Source organism: Branchiostoma belcheri, unplaced genomic scaffold, assembly GCF_001625305.1.
Source record: "Branchiostoma belcheri isolate BF01 breed outbred unplaced genomic scaffold, Haploidv18h27 scaffold22, whole genome shotgun sequence".
NCBI classification, from domain to species: domain Eukaryota; kingdom Metazoa; phylum Chordata; class Leptocardii; order Amphioxiformes; family Branchiostomatidae; genus Branchiostoma; species Branchiostoma belcheri.
The window spans coordinates 363,184-383,324 of record NW_017803713.1 but is presented as its reverse complement, the minus strand read 5'-3'; the positions used below and the strand labels follow the sequence as shown (position 1 = coordinate 383,324).

General features: G+C 37.5%; 1 protein-coding gene across 1 annotated transcript in view; it reads left to right on the top strand.

The window, feature by feature from the left end:
• The window catches only part of LOC109470342 (harmonin-like), a 45,510-nt gene that overhangs the window by 5,988 nt on the left and 19,381 nt on the right, over positions 1-20,141 (top strand). Inside the window, exons 2-11 of the mRNA XM_019769263.1 lie at positions 14,128-14,195; positions 14,653-14,736; positions 14,992-15,051; positions 15,315-15,382; positions 15,534-15,607; positions 17,044-17,152; positions 17,362-17,386; positions 17,759-17,837; positions 19,076-19,156; positions 19,831-19,937. Coding sequence (XP_019624822.1) covers positions 14,128-14,195; positions 14,653-14,736; positions 14,992-15,051; positions 15,315-15,382; positions 15,534-15,607; positions 17,044-17,152; positions 17,362-17,386; positions 17,759-17,837; positions 19,076-19,156; positions 19,831-19,937 — 755 coding nt within the window. The remainder of the gene's footprint in view (positions 1-14,127; positions 14,196-14,652; positions 14,737-14,991; positions 15,052-15,314; positions 15,383-15,533; positions 15,608-17,043; positions 17,153-17,361; positions 17,387-17,758; positions 17,838-19,075; positions 19,157-19,830; positions 19,938-20,141) is intronic.

Below are 20,141 nucleotides of genomic sequence, written 5' to 3'. Positions count from 1 at the left end.
GGGGGGGGGCGGTACTAGTTGTGAAAACTCGTAAAAATCTCGACCACCTGAATGTGATATCAGAATATTAAGACTCAACAAATTCTATTACTAGTATTAAGTGGCCTCAAAATTTGTATGCAGTTGGAAAGTTAATTAGAATAATTTAAAGGGATTTCTGAGGAATTTTTACCTTGAAAAAAAAAAACATTACAGGAAGAATAAATTATAGAAGACAATGTTTTGAGTACTGTAATTTAAAAAATTGAATTCTATCTGAAACAGGTACAGGTATTTACCTAATAGGTGTTGTAACCCTAATGTGTTATCACAGGAATTAGTATATTTTATCCCAGGACAGCCGAGAATTATCTCGTGTTATGTCTTGGATTAACCTAGATTCTAGCCCAAGCGGTATGGACATGTGTACATTTAACCCTTTATATAGTAGAACAAATGACTGTTGGGTAAAATATATGGAGTTTTTCTTTGCAAAATCTTCCATAGATTGGAAAATCTGTGCTGTAAAATGAAGAAAACATTGCCATTGGGCATTGTCAAGTGTCGGCCTCCATGTTATGTGGCCACAGTTTCGCCCATCCAACAATTGCAAGGCTGCCAACATGCAACTTTGTATATCATAATTCATATGCCATGGGTTTAGGTCCGGACTTACGAGTCCAGAACTGAACCTAAACCTGTGGACTTGAATCTGGACCTGAACCTACATTTTTGTAAATGTGGGTTTAGGTACATGGCACTATACACAGCACACTCTGGCCTGAATGTACCAGTAGTATATTAAACAGGTGGTGCGACTACAGACAGCTTGTCCAAGCCTTGTTTACTCCGTCGGAGTACAACTGTTTACCAAAGGGGAGGGGATGTCAAGATGCTGTTTTTATCATGGCTGTATACTTAAGAAGGGCTGTTATACAGAATTTTACGTACAGGTAGCTGTTAGAGGTAAACTACTAGACTACTAGTACTGGAAGTTGCATCATGTTTTTATAATCATGTTGGGCAGTTCATTTTTTTTTCATTATAGATTTTTAGTCATATGATGTTTGCTTTTGATATAGAAATCAATTAGGCCATAGTTTGCAGTAGTGAACTATAGTCATTGGAAAATATGCTAAGTCATTTGGTCACTGTAGCAGATGGTCACTGTAATTTATCATATGTCAGTGCAGGTAACATTTTGTTGTGCAGGTATATCTAAACTGACTACCTTAGTACCTATGTACTGACTTCCTATGTATGATTGTATAGATGTATGTAGATTTTTATTTGCTGCATTGACTTGTCACCACCAATGTGTAAAACTTAAAAGAAATGATAACAATCATGGTTTCTGAACATTGTTAAAATTTACTAAAAATCCTAATAAAATCTGAGTGGTGCAGGTAAAATTTGTCTGGTGCAGGTTATTTTCAATGTTACACGGTACATGTACATAAGTGCAGCAATGCAGGTAGATGTAATAAAAAAAGGGATTCGGTCCAAGATATGGCTTCTGAATATTTAAAACACACATTTATTGGGAAATGATGTTATTTTAGGATCAGGATAATAAATTGATTTTTATTTTGCTATAAAATTTATTATGCTCAATAATAGTAACAGACCTTCTATATAAAATATAACAACAACAGATAGACATGAATCGTAATAAATTATGCATCATTCTAAAAATAATACCAGTCCCCTGAGTCAAATAAAAACTATGTCAAGTGCTGCTTTACAGCATGTGTCACCAGAGGCACTGACCCAAAAAGGCCTTTCAATCTGTCACAAGGGCTCAGTAAGAACCCTCTCCAGCTGTGCACTGGGCATTGTGGAACTAATGAAGGGTTATTTACTAAATACCGGCCTACCTTCCATCTATTCTTTCCTTGCATTATGAATCCTTCAAGTTGAAATAAAGGGGATGAAGTCACAGGAGCGGAAAATATGTTTCAATTCAAAGTTTATCAAGCTGCAAACTGCATTGTGTGAAAATACAAATGACAAGTTATATATCAGCTGTACATATTATTATATCATACACTCTGCCTGGTTACAATTTATTTTTATAAGTTACACAAAAAACAGAGTGACTAGTAGAAAACTGACTCTTAGAATTTCTAAAAATGTTGACTGAGCTGTTTGGTGTTGATGAAAGTTTTTTCATATCAAATATTTCACACTGATTGTCAGAATATTGTGGTATTACTCCATGCATTAGTCCTGACATTTGAAAAATTATGTGAAAATACAAAAAAAAAAAATCACAAATTGTCTGATTGTGACAAAAAAGATTATAATAGTAGAAAATTGAATCAGAGTAACTTACTTAGTAAGAGTACAGTTAGATATGAAAACAAGAATTTGATGTCCTCTTGCTATATTTTTACTTGAAATTAGTATAACAACCAACTTTTCCAACTCCTTGGGTCCAAGGACATATACAAGGTACGCCCTTAATTAAAACCAGTGTTAGAAATACCCATCTGCAGTCTGCATTTTGCAGAGACATTTTCAATGTTGCTGAAGAAAAATTAAGCAACCTGCAATTTTGCTGACTGACAAAATCAGGCTAGGGGTGTACTACTGACTGAGGTACTTTTGCATGTATTTTTTAAATTGCATGACGATTGTAAAATATTTGCCCACATGCAATTTTGTATATTTTGACATGGATTTAGATCCGGTCTTTCAAGTCACTGTGTAATTTAAAAATTTTGTAGAAAGTATTTCCGAATTGTCGATGTTGACATTCTGCAAATATTGCAGAACACTGCAAAAAGGATTTCTACTACAGTGCCTAACCCTAGACAGGTAAGCCTGTGTCACCTGTACAGGTGGTCACAGCTTCAGGTAACACAAAGCACACTTGTTCACGCCTCCATCCATGTCAGTGCTAACAGCAGAGGCTGTGTTCCTGCTATTGTGTGTGTCTGTATGGAATTTAAAGGTGCCAGCTGTTGTATATTATATGTTTGTGCTATCAATATTCATGAGACAAATCTCAAGTTATAATTGTTATATTATGCACAAAATGGTGAGGCATATTGAAGGAGAGTTTTACTTTTATTGATTGATTTTATACCTGTACACAATAACTTGATGAATAAGAGTTTAAAATTCAAAGTTCACAATTGTTGCAGGTACATGTAATATTAGGGTTATGTGTACTACATACATGTAGGTGTAGATGTCCTAAGTCTGTTACAGGGCTGGAAATACTATATATATATACTTACATTAATTTCGTAAAATCGGAGCTGTACAATATTTCTGATGTCTACTACCTAACTTGCTCTGGTCCATGTACTCTCAGTTACAATTGCTACTACTACATGTATGTGGATTTTTAATTGCCACATTGGCTATTGCTTCCTAATATAAAAGAAATAGATTGGTAATGGTTACAGCAACTTAATCTGAACAGTTTTAGTATAGTATGTACACACGATTCCTGTATTCTACAGTGGGGCAGGTAAAAAAGGTGCAGGTACTTTTCAAAAATTAAATGTTACGTGTACCAGTGCAAGTACACAGAAAAAGAGGATCCTTCTGATCCTTCAGTGTGAAAAAACAAGCACATTCTAACAAAATGAGGGAAAAGATGAAGTACTTGTACACAGTTACTAGTAAGAGCAATTATATCGTAATCAGGTACTAATTTGCTGCCACGCCACAAAAGACAGTGAACAAATAGATTTTGTTTTTGTGCGTGCCCTCTTGTGCACACGTACACGTCTCAAAGGTACTTGCCGCACCACTCCAGTTGTTGTAATCCATTGTAAACGCAGTGTTTTGAGAAACTGGAAACGTGAGAGTTTCCGAGTTAACCGCCTGCCGGATGTGGCAGTTTGATAGGAACTGTATGGGGGCAACGCAGGCCTGGGAGTTGTGCTTTAATGTGATTTTAGCAAAGTTCTCTAACAAGTACATATAGTAGTGACTGTTGTTACAGTCCCCTGGGAGTCAATATAAAAACAGGTGTCATGGCAGCCCTTCAGATAGAGCTGGACCTGGGATTATAGACTAAAATAATACTATAATTGTTATTATTAATACTATTATTAATAGCAAAATGGCTTGAAATCTTTTTTTCTTCCCAGTATTACCTGCAGTGATGTGGGTATTTACTGAAGTTCAACCTACACCAGACAAATTTTACCTACACTACTCAAAGTTAAGAAGGCTAGTACGGATCATACTAAAATGTTAACCATTGCCATTAAATATTTCTTGAATGTATACTTCATACTAGGTGGTTTAAAAAACATTAGAAGTACATGTACTATGGACCATTGCAGGTTAGCTGTGGCTAAAAACTGCACCATACCAATTTCACTAACCTGCATTGTGTTATGGCTTTTTTTAAATTTCCAGTTCTCTGGGCCTGTATAAACGAATCAAACAGAAGGACCTATAATATTATCACCAGTAAGGTGCACCAATGTATACGTAAGGATTTTAAGATGGCATCACATACAAAACATGCCATTGGCTTAACTTGTTCCAAATTATAATGAGAAAGATTGTTGTTTGTAATATTATATTATTTCAAGCATGAATTAGTGCCACCAATTTAAATCTTGACAATCGTGACCAGTACAATTAAGGAAACGTATCTGGGTGTAGGTGAACATATGGACCAGAATTATTTTGGGAGTCAAGCTGCAGCTTTACAGGACCCAAGGTTTTACCTTAAAGTGAGAAGTGACTGTAAAAAGGTGAGATGGACAATTTTCTATAATCATAGCAAGCTTCAGTATAATTGTAACTTACTTTGTATCGACTGTGTTGGAAATTGTAAGAAATAGTAATTGACCCTTATTTCAAACAACTGCATCACTTCAAGTTTGGATCCCTCTTTCTAATTTTGACAAGTGCTAAATAAAAAAAAAAATATCTGCCCATTAGGGTATGGTAAATTTGTCATGATCATGCAGTTATCATATAGTAAGCATATTATAAAAAAAAAAGTATATTATTATGTAACGATCAGTTCACAAATTGAGGGCAATTTCCCAGGGTACATTGTAGATGTGTATAATTATGTTTGATTTAGAAAATTAAGCTGTCTTGCAACAGAAAAGGCTGTATATATATGAAAATGTGTTGACATCAAAATTGTACGATGGCCTACAACAAAAATGCGTTATACTGTGTGTGACTAAACCTTGCACAAAGCCAGATTCTCTATAATATCAGCATTACATGTATGTCTGCCCCTTAGGGTCAAAGTATGCCAAGGAGCTGTTTGGGTGCACTAATGCCAATGTTAGAGGAAGTCTAGAATTAATGACCAATTTGTCTGCAAAGAAACCAGTAAATGCCCCGAGAAATTCCTGGCAAATAACTTCTACCAGGTTCCTCTGTAATGTAAACAGTCAGTCACTGCAGGGCTCAAAATTAACTTTTCTTCCTATAATTGTCCCAGCACTGTCCCAAAAATAAATTTCAATTGTCCCGAAGTGCATGAAGATGAACTGTCCCAAGTATTGTATGACTTTATCTTAAGTCAACTCTATTAAATGTTTACTCCTAGGTGCATTTATTGAAGAGTAGACAAGAAATTCAGGGGGACTTTTCCGGTTCCAAAATAAGTGACATGTGTCTGATAAACAAAAGAATGGCTGACATTCTGATGTTTTTTGTTTATTTTTTTTATGTTTATTTTTTTTTCTGTTGTCCCAAAAATGTCCCAACGTCAAAGTGTCTTTTTAGTTGTCCCAGCCTAAATTTTAGTGGTCAGTGGCCATTGGACTACCTTTAATTTCAAGCCCTGCACTGCCTCATTCCTGGCCATGCACCTTCACGGATGTTTTCATGTGGGACAACATTTGTTGTACCCTGGGTGTGGTCCCATGTTTCAGTACGTTACACCAAAACAAATACACACTGAACTTCATGCATGGATTCATACTAACTTAAGTAAAAGCTGATGCAGTACACATACACATGTACAGCGGCTTTTGGCTCAGTATTCTATACCCAACGTCCATTTAAATTTTTTCATTCGGTGGAATTATGCCACGAACATGACGGACTAGTAAAAATTTTGTCCAACCTGTCCTTTGACAGACAAAAATTGGCTGTAAAAATACGGAAAGAGAATAGTTATTACATGTATATGATGTCACTGAACAAATAAGCTTTAAGTCTATAACCAGCAAAACGCAATATATGCATTGTAGCATTTCAGAAGGGATCAAGATTTCAAAATTTTTACTGGGAAGCAAAAAAATTTGCCCTCAGAGTCAGATGTGACCCCTTGCGCATGGGCGTGCGATATTATGTCAAACAGAATTGAGACGACAGAAAAAATTTCAGGCTCACCACTGGCTAGAACATTTTAAGTTTTAGCCGTTTCATTGTGTGAAATGTAGAATCGAAAAATGGCAAGATTTGGAATTTTTGCATTATACTGTAAAGTTCAAAGTTTAGATTCCACAATATCCAACTCACACATACACGCACAACACACAAATCCTATATAGTCAGGTGCCTTTTCTCTCTAGAGCAGCCGTTGATAATGAAATTACCCCGGTCTGCCAGGCTAGATTTGTATTGTGGCAAGTTAACCATGCATGTAATCATGGGGAAGTGGCACTGCTGGGGCATAATGACTTAATGCACAGGGAAATGCAGCATGACTGTAGTTGTACCAGGGCTGGAATTACTGGGTGCATGTACACTTTAGTGCACCCAAATTTGGAGCTGTGCACCCAATTTATTCTGTGGGTGTACCAGTACTAGTGCACCCAAATATTTTCATAGGTTTATCGTATGCAAAGATGTTAAATGTATACTATACTATATGGTTAAAAGGGATATGAATGGTTAGAATAGTTGTGTGCAATTATGTATAATGGTGAAAACAGCTATATATATTTATGTATAATGGTTAAAAGAGATATGTATAATTATGTATAATGGGGAAATGGGTTATGTATAATTATGTATAATGGGGAGAGGGGTTATGTATAATTATATATTGGGGGAGGGGGTTATATTTAATTATGTATAATGGTAAAAAGGGATATATATAATTATGTATAATGGACAAATCATTATACATAATTATTGATAATTATAGTATAATTATATATAATTGGACTATTCCCTAGGGACCAATTGACACGTTCCGCAAAATTGTCACCCTCTATCTGGTATGTACTCATAAAAAATATAAACTTATTCAAGTAAAGCATTCTGGAGTTATTGGCCTGGAGTCCGGAATTAAATTGTTTTTCCGGAATTAAATTGCGGCTTGTTATAGTAGTATACAATATATTCTGAACGTAAGTGTCAGAAAAATATTAAAATCGTTGCTATAGTACTTTTCTTAAGAAATGAAACATAATTACTTTTTGCTGACATTTCATTTATTTTATCGTATATGGTGCACCCAACAAATTTTGTGTGCACCCTGTTTTGTAGGTTGGGAGCACCAGTGCACCTATTCCCAAAAATGAATTTCGAGCCCTGTGTAGTCAAAACTGTAAATTATAATGTGTAATTATGACACATTTATGTGATGCAAATTACACCTTTGGTACCCAATGCAGGTCAATAGGGATTTTTAGCATACTGAATAAGAGGGAAAATGTTTGTCAAAAATAAAAAATTGTTTGTTATAAATAATGCTTTCATAATTGTATAAGCCTGGGCATCAAAATTTCATACATTTTTTATTATATAGTACTAGTAGTCCCGGGCATCAATGAAAAAGAGATAGGTTTATAGTCTATATAACCAAAATCAACATTCATTGTTTTTTATGATAACTTAAAATGTTATGTTGTTTCTTTTTGTCATGGTTCCTTGATGCTATCTCTGTTTATTTTGGTATCAAAACCATCAAGTTTGTGGACATTAGGCTAGGGATGCCTGACTGTATATTGAGGGTTCCTGCATACATGTATATGTTGTGACAGTGATGCTAGGCCAAAATATAAGAATGCAATTTCTGTTAAATATTTCATATACACATGTACATGTACTGCAATGCTTTTTGTTATGAGTAAATGCCACATGTTCTGTTTGCTTTAACATGTATGTGTAGCAACAACAGATCTAGAAGGATGCAAAAATATTGATTCAATATAGCCTTTGAATCGCCCCAGCTCATATTCAGTCATAACCCCAAAAAAAACAGTCTCTCTCTCTCATTCTCTCTTTCTCTTCTCCGTCAGTAAGTCTGGAAAGACTAGTATAATGATTTAAACTGCACAAAACAGGATGGGACATTCCCTAAAATTGCAAGTCGAATTCAAGCCTGAAATTTGAATACAATTCCCTCCCAGTAATACTAGTATCACTAATAGTTTAAATATCACTGTAACAATGAATCTTCTAATAAAATGTCAATCATTCTCAATAGTATTGTACTTCGTGCCTTTTTGCAAGTCTTTTTGTTGGCTTGCCAGGGCTCCAAATACTGGGAGGTGCACCCGAATTTCGACAGTGTGGCGTCGTGTAGTGTAGTGGTACATCGCTGGACTATGAATTGATTCCGGGTCGTACCTGAACAAGTCCGAAATAAATTATTGCGCCCCGACGTTGTACCCTTGGGAAAGGTACTTTACACAACTTTCCTCACTTCACTGACAGGTGAAAATGAGTGCCTAGCGTTGGTTAGGGGCGTCTTATAATTATCGGATGGGATGTTAATGGAGGTCCTCTGTGCACCCAATTTTTGGTACCAGTACCAGTAGTACTGCACGCAAAAGAAGTACATAAAATTTTTATATGTAAAGAAAGTTAAATGTATGGTATACAGCATATTATTCACACCTAACTGACCTAAGTGTTTAGAAAAGTATTAAATCATCGTTGCAGTAAATTCTTTAGAAACAACTAAGAAATCAACCTAAAAAGTATGTAGCTGGCCAGGGGAGTTGGCTGGCCATAGAGGGTCCAGTTTGACTGCGTAGATTTCAGTCTAGTGGAGACTAGTCAGTACACAAGACCTCAGGTGTTCAACTAACACCTGGTTTGCATATGTTGGACTTTGTTAGAGTATTAATTTATAAAGAGAACTTTATTGACACAACAAAAGTACAGCGACTTTCGTATTGTAAACATACAGACACCTACGTAGTACTACAAAACAATAGATGAATCAACTTATACTATTTCTTCTAAGGTCTAAACATTTGATATGTACACAGTATTATCTTGAATTGTGGAATGACATTGAATTCATCTATAGCAAGAAATGTAACAAATTCTGTTGTTTATAGAACCTCCTTGGCTGGAGTTCAAATTGAATGGGTGGGAAAATCTCCCAACTTGCACCTGTCAGCTATCAACCTGGAATGTTAACTTACTGATCCAAACGTGCAGTTCATATCAATTTAAGGCTAGTTAAGGTTGATTTTGGTGTTTTTAATTCCTGTACAATTATAGATTAGGCATACGCTGCACATATAACCATGGATATGGATAAGATGTGTACAAATTTTAGTAGTGCTTGGCAAATACTTTTTGGGTTTTCAATGTATGCACAGTGAATTACATTTACAATGTGTACAATTACGTTCGTATAAGGAGAAAAAGAACTTGTCTGGAGTCATTAATTCACTGAGCTTTCAGTTCTTAATTCTTAATTTAGTCAAAGCAATTGGGATCAGAATAATAGTTACATTGTTTGAGAAACAGTTTTTCGCAATGTTGCTTGGAACCACCGTATTCAGCCATTGCGTAATGGCGTTCACTTGTACGATAAGCGTTATAAATTAGACGACTGAGCAAATACCAAACAGCTGACACCGTGGGGCCCACTTGTTGCTGAGGAGGTGTTTTAACATGTGAAAGCCAAATATTACCCTTCCAAGTACCCTGTACATAGATATGACAATGTACATCTGGCCATGTATCGCAAATAAAATTGTTTGCTTAATATGACGTTGCATTATACTGCTGCCACTGTTTTACAAATATTATAATCTTTTATTTAATATAAGAGGGTTCTAAAAAGTGAAAGGGCAAAATTATGGCATGAACTTTAAACCCACATTTTGATAACAATGTACAATGTGCAAGTACATTGTACAGTGCTCTTTGTGTTCAGCTTTTAATCATTTAATCAATACAATGGATTTTACAGTTAAAGTTTGTTTTTAACAATTTTTGAGCTTTAGACAATGAACTGGAACAGTGAACATATATGGCAGCTTGTTTTGGTCAACGACATGTTTGTTTTTAGTGTATGACAAAAATTTACAAATTTTCTGCATTGAAAAAGAATCTGCAACGATATCGATGGTTGTTAATTGTTGTTGGACAGTGTTTTTCAAGACCACATTTAGTTAGGTTAAAAATAAATAAGAGGGCCAAATCATGAAAAAACTAACAGAAGTTCTGAACTGAAATTTACCCATCTGTGACATTAGTAATAGACACTGTCACAGGACACCCCCGTAACTGTATGAGGGCCTGCATGGGGGGTCCTGGCAACGCTCTATGTGACACTTAATTTTGAGAACCACCTCTGTAAAAATGAAAGCGTCCCCGACGGAGAAACGCCCGTTTAAACGCCCGTTTGTGGTGGCCGTTTGTTTGGGACGGCTGCCCGTCCCTGGCGGTAAACGGGGACTCCGGACGCCTGGACAAGGCCAGAAACGGGCCAGGACGCCTCAAACGCCTGGGACGCCGTCAGAACTGTCCGTTTTCGACGGCGTCCGGGCGTTTCTTAAGGCGTTTGGGCGCCGTTTCCGACGGGCTACCGGGCGGGCTGCTGGACGCGCTGCCGGACGGGCTGCCGGACGGGCTCCTGGGCGGGGCCGGGCGACGCTTGGGACGGCACAGGTGGGGTCCAAACGGCGTATCCGACGGCCGGACGGGTCTCTGGGGGGTGCTCAGTCATTGTGGACATTTTGATCTTGCCGCTCCGACGGGGTTGGGACGGCGTTTCCGACGGCGTCCCGTGACAGAAGGTGCCGATATAGTAATATTGAAAACAATTGCAGATTGGCATCGAATCAACAAGTAACGGCCGCCCACATTGTAACAGTTGCCGTAACGAGCCGTGAAGTAAATACAAAATACCATGATCAAACGAAAAAGATTTTCTTCAAGAATATAGAGTAACAAAATGTTGAACAGCGGCTGTAAACAGCGGCGAACATGCGACAACAGTAATCCACCATTGTGAGCGCACACAAACATAAAGGGCGAGGGTGTAAGAAAATTACAAGTGCAAACATTGCCTAAGTGGACATTTTAACATAATCGTCTTTCTTCATTAAAATTCGTATAGTATATAATTATATTCTACGTAGTTTTTGTGCGTCTTGGAAGATTTTGTATGAAAACAACATTGACGGTTGCGTTAGTAGATGGCAGCCGTGACGTCAGGACTTTCCCGGGCCGAACTTGTGTGCGGGACTTCGAGTCTCCTTTTGTGTATGACGTGTACATTTTTACGGCATCATCGTTCTTTATTAAAACAGCAGGTATTGTACACAATTATTCTACAAATCGTTCGTGTGCGTCTTTTTATTTTTCGGCGTTAAAACATTGAATTTCCTTTATCAGCCCGGCGGCGCATGTGACAAAATTTATGTGGGGAGGGCAGTCTCGGGGAGGACGAACAAAATATAACCGCAAACTTCTCAGCAGCCCCTGGAATTAACTAATGTTCTGTTGTGGCAATTGTAACACTGTCTTACACAGTTCCCTTGTAACATTTGACAACGAAAAATTCTTGTCCACTTACCGAGTATCCTCGAAAAAGAATCGCCGAGACAGATTGCTTCTGGCGGCCGCTGTTTACATTCTTGGAACACCTCGTTTGACATTTTAGTCAGTCGCTGGAGATGCCCAAACTTGTGTGCAGCGTCGACGATAGATATAGCTGCTTGTATGACTGAAATCCATCCTCCAAAATTGCAGACAATCCAACAAAATGGAAAAAACTGAGGTCGACTGAGCAGCAGACGTGTTCCCCAGCCAGCCCGGTGACCGTTAAATCTAGCGCCTTCAAACTTGGCGCATGTGCGTTAGAAGCCTAAACCCCCCTGGGAAACATCGTGAAGCACGTCAGTGCCGGCCGTTGCTGTTGTCAATTAATTAATAAACGCCCGTTTCCATGCCGGACGGTTCAGGACGGGCTGGGAGCGACGGGGTGCCGTCGCTAATTTCTGGGACGGCCGTCCGGGGGAAGTTTGTGGACGCTGCCAACTGTGTTGGGACGGTCAGGACGCCGTTTCCCGCTAAAGACGGGCAGGGACGGCGTCCGGTGGGCGTTTCTCCGTTGGGGACGCTTTCATTTTTACAGAGGAAGCTACATTGTACGTATATACAGCTGAATTCATTACGCCTTACGATAGATTCCAGGTTTCTACAATGCATTACGTAAAATAAAATGGCTCTACGCAAAATGCACCAATTAGTAATACGCTCTACGTTGAATTAGAAGGTCCGTCGACAATCTACATGGAATTATAATGTAAAACAGCCGATTACGCTCTACAAAAAGGGGCATGCAGCCCCCCTGTAACCCTGTAAAGTTTCAGTTCCTACTGGATACTAATGTTTGTTGACAGTTGCAAGGCTGTTTACTAAACAGGTTTGTTTATATTTAAAGCATTCAGATGGTGAGAACAAATTGATCAACCCCAGATCTTAACAGGTCTGGAATGCTTTGATGCCAAAGACCCCCTTATAAGACTTTTAGTAGCAAAATTCAACATCCCACCAGTGTTAACTACATTACATTAGCCTGTATGACATCCTTTTCAAATACCTTAGGCCTAGAAAAAACTGTTGTGTTTCCTGTTTCACCCACCATACATGTACAGGCCGGCTCAAAATACTGGGTGCATGTACACCTTAGTGCACCCAAAATTGGAGCTGTGCACCCAATTTTTTTCTGTGGGTGCACTGGTGCACCCAAATATTTTTGTAGGTATTTTTGTACATATCGTAATTGTATGTAGGATATTCTTAGCAATTACAAGTGTCAGAAAAATAATAAAATCTTTCTTGTAAGTTAGCCCCCATTTCAGATTCAAGCTCAGGCATGGAGCAGTAAAATTGTTTTATAATGGTGCACCCAAAAAAATTTTTGTGCACCTAATTTTTTTAATTGGGTGCACCAGTGCACCTACAATGTATTCCCAAAAATGAATTTCCAGCCCTGATGTAGAAAAGCCTGCCGTCCCTTAAGCCTTTTTTTAGTGGATCCCTGCAAGGGATTTATTCATTTTAGACCTATTGTTTCACTTTGATATAATCATTTACAAAATATGAGAATTAGATGTTTAAATTTGGACCAAGCTTGTTTTTTCCACATGTCATTGAATACAATTTGGTTGCACTGAGTCATAGCTACGTGTAAGTAAATGTTTGCGTGGAAACCAGCAACTTACTTCCTGCTAGGGTTAATGTTTGATGCTGTATCCTGGTCAAGAAGGCAAATTGTTTACATTGTTCAAAGAAATATAATAATTGTACTTGAAACTGTCTGACTGTTGTTTTTGTGCAATGTTAAGAATTATTTGGGGCAATTTTTATGCGAATAAAGTACTTATAGTCTAGTACCACAAACTTACTGGTTTGTTGTAGTAACTGTTAAAGTATATCTAATATTTCTAATTTTCCAGAAAGCTAAGATTATGGTGGCATGAAGGTCAGAACAGATTTTGCTACAACAAGTTATCACCTACTAGTCTATTGAAGTCTTATTCAGGCAACATATTGAACAATATATAAAATATATAACCTTGAAGTTCCTCATTTAGCCCCGGCCCTCCCATCCTTGTAACACCAAATAATTCCCTAGCCATATATTAAAATAATTGTGTCTACAGTCCTTGTATGGAATTGAATAATTTTGCCACCTGCTTTTTTGTATTAAAGTTGCCATTTTGGATTAACTATGAAATAATGTTGACTTTTCCTCTGATATCAAATTGTGATAAACTATCTGCATGATTTACTTATTATGTGTTCTGCAGTGTTGTAATGCTCCTCATTTTGGCAAAATTCCCAAAATACGAAAGGGGTTGTGAATAATTTTGCATGTAGCTGTAAGTAGCAGCTAGAATTTGATATTAAGGAAAAGGAAAGAAAAGCTATATTAATTAAGTAAGTTAACTTTGATAACTAAAGTCTGACATGTTGTTTATTTTCTTTGTGCAGGTCCAGGCCTTGTTGGAGGATGAGTCAGAGAGGGACGTCCTGTACACATCACTCAGACAATATCATGAGTATGTACAACTTTTATTATAATAATAGTTAATACATTCTAACATTAATCATACCATGCATTTATAATTTAGACCAAGTCTGTCCCAAAAAGTAAAAGATACATGTATTCTTTCGTGTGACAGGCTGAATTAAAGTTCTAAACAGGACCTGTATGTGGCTCTAGATGTCTTACTGAGGGACCGACTGCGTGTGCAAGATCTGTTGTTTTAACTTGCTTAGCTTGAGGAATGAATCCCCTCGACTACGACCCCTATACTGTATTGTTTGGTGTTTGTTGTTGTGTTAACAGTTGTTTCAGACTATCTTTGCCTGAATCTTTTATTGGCACATTCAAGTTATTAGGATTGCTGTTTTCACCTTGCAGTATGATATGAAACTACTTAAAAAACCCTAAAACAGAGAAAAATTCTTGTTTGTGTATTCAATACACATTACACAATCTACTATTTGTTCCAGATCCATGTCCCTTCCCGAGCTCATCACAGACCTCAGGAAAGTCGTCAACTCTCCAGACAGGATGGAACTGTTCGAGGACGTCAGGTCAGCAGGAATCCCCCTGGCCTGTATCTGTACCCGTATCATTCTGTATATTATGTATAATAGCAGGTATAACTGCCCTTAGGCGTAACACACCAGCTTCTGTACATGTACAATGTATCTGTATAGCTGGTAATTTAATAATTGTTCCCCATACCTATTAATTAAAAGTTGAAGTTAAACCTCTTTCCTTTTAAATTTTACACTACATTATTATTCAATTTGACATTTTGTATAATTATGTCTTTTCCCACTCAGACCGTTAATACCTCTGAAACATCAAGTGGAATACGACAAAATAGTACCCAACAGACTAGCGTGAGTATACATGTATGCCTATCTCTTTTCTTCTAAAGTCTAGTAAATATTTATCCCAGCATTATTTCAATAGAACTAATTGAAAATAGATCTCACTTAAGTGACATTGTTTATCGTAAGTTACACATTTTTTACAATTTAACTGATATCATCATTCTTTTAAAAAACAAAATAATTTTTGGCAAATTTGATTTAGCTTTATAAAGGATACACGGTGTACACACAATATTTCAATCTAACCCGTCACTTTATATGTTTGACAGGAGAAAAGCACGAATTGTAAAACTGGTGAAGAATGGACCAGATAGTCTTGGGTTTTCACTAAGAGGAGGTGAGTCAAATATTACTGTTAACAGTTAATTGTAAAGTTGTGTTAAAGTTGTTTATTATAATAGTAAAAAATACTCAGTGACACCCAATGACAATGTGTGATAGTTATTTAAGTCAATTCATACCCAAATTCATGTTGTTCTCCCCTGCAGGAGTTGAACATGGAGTAGGCATCTATGTAGCACATGTTGTACCCAGTTCACCTGCAGAGATATCTGGACTCAGGGTAAGAACTGGCCTTCGTTACAGGTGGTTGTACTGTAACCACCTGTGTTACGTTACTAAGTATGTGTGTGTCGTGTATGTGTTTAAGCACGATAACTCAGGAAGCTATGGATGGATTGTCATGAAACTTGGTGGGTAGGTACATGTAGGTCTTGATGAGAGCCCAAAATTTAATCATATGAGACCCCCAAAATGATTAAATTTTGGGCTCCCTGGCGGCTTGTTATACTGTAAGTCTACAAATTTCCGTGGTATATTTAGATTCGCGGAATTCGCGGGGACCTTTGTACCGCGAATCTATTTCCCCGCGAATATGTTTTGCGTAAGTGCGCCCCCTCCCCACATGCATTCACGACGGTAAGCGAAACACAAACACACGCGACAAACACAAATCACTGCAAATCAACTCCATTCTTAGCAAATGTACGTATGTTGAGTACCAAAATTTTTTAAAGTTATACTGATGTCAAAAAATTATAATATTATGAGACACCGAATCGCGATACTGCGGCACTGGCCGTGTCAAACGTGCACCGCCGGACAAAAATCTCTGTGTGCTGAGCGCCGGCCATGCGCGCCCGGGCGCTTGAAAATTGCGGGCACATCGGGCAAATCTACAAATATTTTGATGAAAAATATAACTGCTGGTACCTGGGAAGTGTTAGTTGGTTCTCTTTTGCGCCCTGCTTTTGCGGGCGTTTTTTTTTTTTTTTTTTGCTGGATAGAAACGCTACCGTGGGCCGCTACAAAACCGTAGGCGACCTTTGCATACTTCCGGGTTCAAAATCTCGCCGAAGACGGCATAAATATTCTTAGTAATATATATTTTCCCGAAAGATTCTTTCGATTATGCATTTCTTCACTAGAGTATCGATGTGTGGTTGTGGAAAATAGCGTTTTAGCGCTTATTTCCGAACAAAGAAAATTGTTTACACGTGCGTCAGATCGATCGTCAGCTATACCGCCGGCAGTCTCGCGCGGTGCACGAAACAAATTTTTGCGCCGCGTTTTAGGAGATAAATGCCGGAACACGAACTTTTATTATTTTAAATATACACTTTACAAATTTTTCTTTGAAAAATAGCCAAGTAGAAATCGCGAATCTAAAAATACCGCGGATTGTCCATTTTCCCGAAACCGCGAACTTTAGGCCCCGCGAATCTAAAGAGACTTACAGTAGTCTAATGCTCTGGAACTTCTGGTTTTGATATCTCGTGATCTGGACATGCTAGGGTTTTAAATGTTTTGTTCATTTGTCTTGTATAACTGCCATGGTAAACTGACTTTAGGTGTAACACACCAGTTACATAAACTTTAAGCATAAAATGTTCCCCTACACTCTGTAACAAGTTGGAAGAATTAGAAAAAGTATCACACTGGTTCAAAAAAAATAGTAGAACTGAAAACTGTCGTGATTTTTGTTGCTTCCCCATGTAGGTAGGAGATGAAGTCCTGAGAATAAACGGTTACACCGTGGACCAGTCTACTCACGAGGAGATCGTGTTACTGACACAGAGCACCAGTTACATAGAGATGAAAATTAGACGTAAGTTCAGGAACTAAAAAAGCAATAAAGTCAGGACAGTGTCCTTGATGCAGTACATGTATATACGTAATATTCTTAGAAACTTTATTTCAGATCTGCTTTTCATGTCTTTCTCTGTGTCTTTTGAGGTTAGTGGTTAATGTTTTTAGTTTAAATATACAATGTAAGTGTGACTCTCAGCTTAATATGTTTTGTTGATATGTTCACAGATATTGGAATGCTGCCTATTAAAAGGTATGTGACTTTTAATGGGCATTTTTACCAACCCGGACAATGATATTAAGTCGTTATTCTTGCAACTTTATGGTTACAGTAGGGTTGGCATAGTGTTCATCAGTACTTGTATCAGTACAAAATGTGGCATCCAGGAGTGTTATCAAGTTGTAATGTTACAACCCAGGCTATTGTTTACGTTTAGCACATAATTTATAGAAAAAAATCCAACAAAATGTGGCAATCAGTACTTTAAATTTTACACATTGTAGTTGTGAACTGGGTGAATCAACAACTGTTAAGCAAGAACTTACATCTACAAAGTACTGCATATAGAGTACCAGGTATTTGTTACTTGTGTGAAAATTTTCCCTTGTTTTTCATCCTCCACAGAACAAGAACAGACCAGCTGAGATGGGAATATGTTGATCCTGTGCCAGGCTCCTCCAACTCACCAAATGGAACAGTCCTAGTGAGTAACCAGCTAGAAGTGTCTCTGCTCGAACTCCATACCAGGGCTCAAAATTCAGTTTGGGAATAAGTGCACTGGTGCACCCAACCTAAAAAAATTAGGTGTACAATAAAATAGGTAGAATGTTCACTTAGCAAAAACTAATGATGTTTCATTTGTGAAGAAAAGTACAATGATTTCATTATTTTTCTGACACTTGTAGATGCTGTATACTACCAATAGTACCATACATGTACGTTTAGTCTCATCTTTACATACTGTAGTCTACATGAACCTACGAAAATGTTTGGGTGCACTGGTGCACCCACAGAAAAATATTGGGTGCACAGCTCCAAATTTGGGTGCACAACTCTGTATTTCGAGCCCTGACATACTGTAGAATATACAGTGATTCCAAGATATTTTCTTTCATAATAATTATAGTCAGTGTGATACATTATTTTACCTGGATTATTTCAACAAGGCAAATGCAATAGGTTGTGTATGGTAAGGTCAATTTACCGGGTACTCAGAACCATTCAAACTTCATGCAGACAATTTAACAAAAAGTAAACAACAGTGTGAAAATACATGTACAGTAACTGGTACATACACAAAGTACTGCAAAACTTTTTGCTGCTGCTGGTGTCTTAACTGTTTTTTTATTAATCAACTAATATTTTTATCCTTCTGTCCGACTTCCTTGCGTTGTGGTTGTATATTCTGACATGCACATTGTGAGTCTGCTGGATTGAATGGGAGATTTTTTAAGCACAGAGACAGAGAGAAAGAGAGGAGAAAAAACCTAACTAGAAACTTAAGGTAACATTTGCAAAGCAAATGCATATTAATGTCTTCCTTCTCATATGGTCTGCTCTGTTAATTCTTACTCAAACACATCACATATATAATGGTCAGACAGAAATCTAAATCCCTCCTGCTATAAAATTCCAACATGATGTAACCCAACCCTAGTTACCATGGTGACAGACGTCCGGTTTAGGTCATTGACCTTATTGGTTTGGAGAAGAAGAGGAAACAGTCTCAGCCAAAACAATATGTCTTCCTTCGGTAAACATAAAAAGTTTTGTGTAATTTCTATAACTGTTCACTCAGGTGAAGGAATGAAGGAACAAATGGATAAATGAATGAATGAATGAATGAAAAAAGGAATGGATGAATAAATGAATGAACAAATGATGGTGAAAGCTGTCATCTGTGTTCAGACCTGTTAGTCATTCCATCTGTCCATCCTGTAGACTAGTGAGCCGGTTGACACCGGGCTGACCACTACTGACCACACTCACACCGCCGGACCTCTGACCGATCCTACCAGCTCTGTTGAGTATTCAAACAAAGCTTGAGCCACGTCCTGGTTAGGTTTGAATTTGCTCCAACTGTCACTGTCACGGGGACTTGTGGAGTGGAGTTAAAGCTAACCAGGATGGCATCCAAGCTACCTTCAATTTTATAGTGAAGTAAAGAAAAGAATCAGGCTACTAAATGAAGAAACAATCTGTTTCTAGTTGCTTTATAAATTTAATGAAAGAAATTTGAAGCAAATTGTCAAATGACAGTGTAATCCAATGGAAATTATCCAGGTTTTCAGAAAAATTTCTGAATCAATGATTATACCCAACAATAAAATCTGGAAATTACATATAATTATACATTTGTTTGCATGATGATGACAATAGTCAAAAGTTGCCAATTTTTCAAGATAGATTTGATTATTGAACATGAAATAAATCTTAAGCATAAAATTTACATAATATCATGATCTATATACTATTACGTTTTACATAATATCCTATCATCTTTACAGTAAATGTGCCAATGTCTCACATTTTTACACCAAAAATTTAAAAACAGTTACTCTGACAAGCAACTGGATATGATTTTAGATTTTCCAAAATCATATCCAGTTGCTTGAATAACTGCTTTTTTGCGTATCTTATTACCTCTAACCTTAAACGACGTCTCACATTTTTTGTTTATTTACTTGTTTATGTAGGGAGAAGTGATCAACAACATGTCCAATGGAGCTCCGTCCCCCAAGATGGGGAGAGAAGACAGGAGGGTGTTTGTGAACCTGGAGGGGACACCTGGACTGGGATGCAGGTCAGCTGGACTTAGTCACTACTGTCATAGACACTACAATGCATTCTCTTCTCCTAGCTTTTCGTGCAAGCATTTAATTCAGGTATTCCCCACCTGTTGATTGGTTTGAAATTTTTTTTAGGGGGGGGGGGGCAGAGTACCTGGCTTGAGCACATACATGTACAATGTACATGTAGGCAGGCAGTAGGTAGGTAGGCCAGAGTA